At 34.3% G+C, this 5,304-nt stretch overlaps 1 protein-coding gene across 7 annotated transcripts in view; it reads right to left on the reverse strand.

Annotated features, from left to right (window-relative positions):
* Window positions 1–5,304, reverse strand: part of LOC108748330 (muscle calcium channel subunit alpha-1) — a 70,402-nt gene that overhangs the window by 24,696 nt on the left and 40,402 nt on the right. For 5 of the 7 annotated variants that reach the window (XM_018486398.1, XM_018486404.1, XM_018486402.1 and 2 more), the window contains exons 18-24: window positions 3,947–4,116; window positions 3,361–3,470; window positions 3,087–3,201; window positions 2,821–2,950; window positions 2,520–2,686; window positions 2,173–2,260; window positions 1,371–1,478 (exon numbers count right to left, since the gene is read on the reverse strand). In XM_018486398.1, the coding sequence (XP_018341900.1) occupies window positions 1,371–1,478; window positions 2,173–2,260; window positions 2,520–2,686; window positions 2,821–2,950; window positions 3,087–3,201; window positions 3,361–3,470; window positions 3,947–4,116 (888 nt within the window). The remainder of the gene's footprint in view (window positions 1–1,370; window positions 1,479–2,172; window positions 2,261–2,519; window positions 2,687–2,820; window positions 2,951–3,086; window positions 3,202–3,360; window positions 3,471–3,946; window positions 4,117–5,304) is intronic. The other 2 variants (XM_018486400.1, XM_018486399.1) reach the window with 1 other exon arrangement.

Consider the following 5,304-nt stretch of genomic DNA (forward strand, 5'->3'; position numbering starts at 1 on the left):
GCAATAAAAATTGATTTTTTCTCTGCTATATTGCATTTAAAATATTTTCTAAGACACAATTTCAAACATCGATCTAGATTTTTATTATCTAAAGAAGTAACATAATGGCAAAATAAACGTTTCAATCTATCCAAGATTGGTATGAATATCAAATGAGCTACGTCGATGTAAAATTGATTGATGGATAATAAAAGCAAATCGAGTTGGCCCTCGACAAACGGGACACTTTGATATAAAAAAAAAACTTATATACAGTAGGAACAATGAACATAATCAATAATCCTAGTGACAGGCTTCGGGGAGAGTGTCGAGACAAGTAACCCAATTATGAGTAAGTTACGCAAAAGTAAAACACGCAAAAGACAGTTTATTTCACAGGGGAGGTACCCAGAGGTGCATCTGTCAGAGAAAACAACATTTGCCTCATGCTCGCGCCTCTCGACGATTATTTTCCACGTGTCGCTGCGCGCTTCGACCGTAATCAATATCGAAGATTGACACATGGATGTTTTCCTAATTGGATGATGCGTTCGTTAATTCCGCAACTTCACTCCGCTTCATTCACGCAATCCATATTGATACCGTATTAGCGAAATAGATTTTCTAGGAAAGCCTTCTGCGATAATCATTGATAAAACGTACTCAAAGTATAAACATATTCACACATGTGTATCGAGTGCGTAAAACGGTGATTAAAATCTCGTGTGCGTGTTTTTAGAAATTTGTGATGAAAATCTACAAAATCCAAGGAGCGGTGCAGGAACTTGGTATGGAAAACACATAATTATCGATGATGAGTAAATTTAATAAAATTATAAAGCAAAAGCTTAAACACGTGCCATTAATCTTGATTAATGTTTTCTGGAAAAACAATATTGGGGGAATCTTTTTCCAGTCGCGTTTTTCCATCAAGAACACTTAGACAAGGTTTTTCATGACTTTAATCACTTTTAAATTAATCGCGATCTCTACGACTACGTGTTTATTGCAACAAGGCGGAAATAATCGTCGAAGAAGTTATCGAGATGTCGAGCAAAGGCGTACTGAGGTTGACAGTAGTCGTAGTAGTAGTGAATTTGGTGATGGTGAATTAAATTTCTAGCTGCTTGCATTAAGAAATATGTGGATAAACGAATGAGCAAATGCTGAAAACGGATCTTGAAAAAGAGAGAGAGAAAAAGAGAGAGAGAGAGAGAGAGAGAAAGAGAGAAAAAGAGAGGTGGATTTGAGGCTGAGATTTTAAGAGGGTTTTTCGGGGTGTTTGTGGGGTCAACTGGTAATATATTACTGCCACTCTAGTGTATAACTGTAAGAGGTTCGGAGGAGAGTTTTCTCGGGGCCATGTCGGTATCGGGGCCCGATAATCCTACCTTAAAGAGCTGTACGCCAATGACGGCGAACACGAACTGCAGGAGGCTGGTGACGAGGACTATGTTTCCGATAGTCTTTACCGCTACGATGACGCACTGTACTACGTGCTGGGTTCACAATATTAATCACAATATATAATCGCCCTTCGTGATAAAGAGGTGAAAATTACGCGTCGCATTTGTTCGTAGCGAACTTTAACACTAGCATTTTATTGCCGCCAAATTCGTGTAGCTTTTTCGAATCGCGAAAGTGGTCTCTTCGAAGAGCCAACAGAATCTTTCTTATTTGGGACTTTGTTAATATTCTATAAAGAGGTGAATCAAAATGAATTTCTTAATTAAAACTAAAAGTATGTTTTTTAAATATCTCGTTGCAATGTATGGAGAAATTTACGTAGATTTAATAACGTTGTATTAATTTTGTATTAGCTAAGAGAAATAACGATAAATAATGTATTTGTGTCGATCTTGATAAACAAATGTTCGCGTAGTGATGAATTATCACGCATTGACTCTCGCGTAACAAACAGTTCTTAGTATGTACGTAGTGAAGACGAAATATCTCGTTTCGCCTTTAACTTTGATTTTTCTTAAGTTAACGGCGCCCTTCCACCATTTGTATAAATAATTATAACTTCGCGTATATTTCAACGTCGGGCTAACGAGAACGACTCTTTAATCTAGCTGGCTATGGACATTACGGTATATTATGTCTTTGGCATTATTATTACGATAGGGCGTATGCTGTGAATTGGGCGGTTTTAGCGGACTTAGAAATAGGTGAGACAAATGAAAGAGGTACCTTTAATCCCTTAGCGCGATTGATAGCACGTAGCGGCCTCAGTACACGGAGCACTCGGAGTACTTTGATGAAAGAAAATGCGCCAGCTCTGCAAATGTACAATAAATAACGGTATACTAAGTTAGTCGATACAAAATTATAGGTAAGAAAAAATAATCGTATAGTTAAACTTTTTTTTTTAACGAAACTCTGCTTTTGAATCTAATTCACACCATTTACATTTTTTTATACAATAAAAAATTGCGCGATTATATTGTAATTAATTAAAATGTTGTAAAAGACCTTTATTCTTTTTCCATACAAGATTATATAATGTTAGAATACTAATATAAAAAATAAGATCATACTTGACTGTCATGGAAACGAGAGAAGCGCAAACGACGAGAAGATCGAGCAGATTGAAAGCCGATCGGCAAAACGCGCCTTCATGGATAATGAAGCCGTATGAGATCATTTTAAGGCAGATTTCGATCGTGAAAACAGCAGTGAAGAAGTAGTCGAAGTAATTCAGTATCTGTAACATAAAGCATACATCAGTTTTCGTTAGCTTCTGATAAAACAGTTATTTTGATAGTTTCGTTAAAATTCTGATAAAACAGATATTTTAACAACTAAGATATCAATTTGTCTTTCGGCGCAATCGGATACCAGATTTCTCTCAGACGAGGTTCTCAGTGGGTCTTCGGCGGCCAACATGGCAGAGGAAATCATAATGCAAATCAGTATCACGTTGCTGAAATAACTATGATTGCAGAACCAATGGCAGAACACGCGAAATCTGCAAAACATGATTGAAAAGGAATATAATTTAGTGTGGATTCCTAGTAAACATCCAAGAAATGAAAAGATAGCGAGAGTTTAATTAAATTATTTTTTATGTTTTATCTTGGCGGCTGAAACGAAAGTTTCTGTACCTATTAGTGCTTGAAAAAATAAAGAATGCCGAACCAGCCGGGATCGGTTCCTTCTTGGTGGTCGTATTGTACTCGGACATTCTTCGTGGTCTAGCTGTCACTTCCGGCCCCTCATCTATAATAGTAATTAATCCCTTATTTAGTCTTTTTTTACTGTTCTATTTAATTTTATTTTATTCGCTTCTGTCTTGTAAGTGGAATATCGAGAGCTTGAAAAAGTCGTACAGTTTTCAATCATTAGTTTCTGAAACACAGAAAAATGAGATTAACTAACCTTGCATTTCTTCTGGCTCGTCTTCCTCTTCTTCTTCTTCTTCTACTTCTTCGTCGGACTCAACGTTGAGTCGCACTTTATGCGTATTCATATCTTCACTTTTATCTGACCTGAATAATTAGTGATAATTAGATTACATTTTAAATTTACTTTTTCAAAATATATATGTTTTTGTGGATTCGGCTTATCTATAAATTCTTCAGAAATTTGCAGAACATTGAAAAATAATTGTTAAAATTAAGGGCACTACTTTTTCAATACCTCTCAGGAAAAAAAAAGATAAAATTCTTCAATTATCTTGAGAAATTAGTACTTGATAAAGACAAGTAACAATTTAATTAATACCACTTAAACTCTCTAATGAATTCGGTCTGAAGACGAAAAATGAAATACATTGCAATAACGAATTATGATCACTGTGTGCCCTTAATTGAACCGTGGTTATTGACTCTTGCGAATCCCCTTGAGCTTTGGGGTCACAATAATATTGCATAAGGAGAGGTATGTAATAATGCACTCCAATCTCGTTAATATAATAACACACATCATTATATTACAACTTCCACTGCGTTATGAGAGAGCTTACGTTTCGGTATCGAGTGCAGCCTCATAGTCCTCCATTGTCTCGTTAGGATCATGTTCGAGATCTGTACCGGCGCCTTCGTCTTCTCCACCGGTCCCCTCACCACCATCATCACCAACTTCGCCGCTGACTTCGTCTCTTGCCGGCGAGCCGCTGCGAGATTTATTTTTCTCCTGTAGAATATATATAAGAGAGTAGTTATCCGTCAAGTTCGGTCAAAGATAACAGTCGATTGCGCAATTAATAGCAATAATCTTATACAAAAAGTATCTATAGTAAAATGCAACGCCCACAGAAGAAAATCTCTGGAGATAGAATAATATTTATTGAAATAAGATATATAGAACATTGTGTCTAAATAAATAATAAAAATTAAGTCCTTATGTTTGATTTAACCAATGAAATTTAATTTAATCTTAATTGTAATTTTATTGATGTAATTGATTCAATTTCTCTGCATTCCACAACATTTCACGCACAATGACAGATAGTCTATCTGTTAGTAAAAAAAACTGTGGGACTAATTAAAGCATTTAATGACGTAGACATTTATGCATTAAATAATGCTAAGTAAAATATTTATTTTTCGGACTAATTAAATTCTCTAGCTAACGTATATAATTGTTAAGAATCTTTATCTTTAGACCGCATATATATGAGAAACACAATATTAGAAATTTTTAAATGTTTATTACGGTCGAAGCTGGATCTTCATTTTTAATCATCTTTAAATAATTCAATCTTGAATTACTAATATATACTATACATGTACTTGTATACATACTATATTGTAGTCACAGTATATACAGTAGCGCAACTTTCCTGATTTTATGTTGGCCAAAATGGAGTGCACATGCGTGAAATAAGTAAGTTGCCCCATCTTTTTTCCTTCTTTTTTTATTGCTTTCTCTCTATTTAAATAAGCATTTCAATGTTCTACGTAAACATTTGTCTTTCAAGCATACATGATTCAGAGTAGCAATTTAGACGGAAATATTACGTATATTGTCCATTTGATCAAATGTTGTGTGAGAAATCTCGAGAGATTGGTCTAATTTTTGTGAAAAAGTAATAAAGCGAAAAAGTGAACAAAAGTAACATAGAAAACCGAGTAAGAAAGATTTCTTTTTATTTATTGTATTTTAAACTTATTCTTTGGACATATATGTATATAAATTTCTTTTATATTAGCTTTCTCATAATATTAGGTGTAGTAAAAAGTCATCGCGTATTTTTAAAAGACATCTATCAGTAAAAACCGCAATTACTTTCTTACCAACAATATAAATATATCTTAATAGAGTAAAGTTTCAGCTTTAAAAATCTTTTTTTTAAATTATACGATACGACAATTTTTAATG

Source organism: Trachymyrmex septentrionalis, unplaced genomic scaffold, assembly GCF_001594115.1.
Source record: "Trachymyrmex septentrionalis isolate Tsep2-gDNA-1 unplaced genomic scaffold, Tsep1.0 scaffold22, whole genome shotgun sequence".
In the NCBI taxonomy this organism is placed as follows: Eukaryota; Metazoa; Arthropoda; class Insecta; order Hymenoptera; family Formicidae; genus Trachymyrmex; species Trachymyrmex septentrionalis.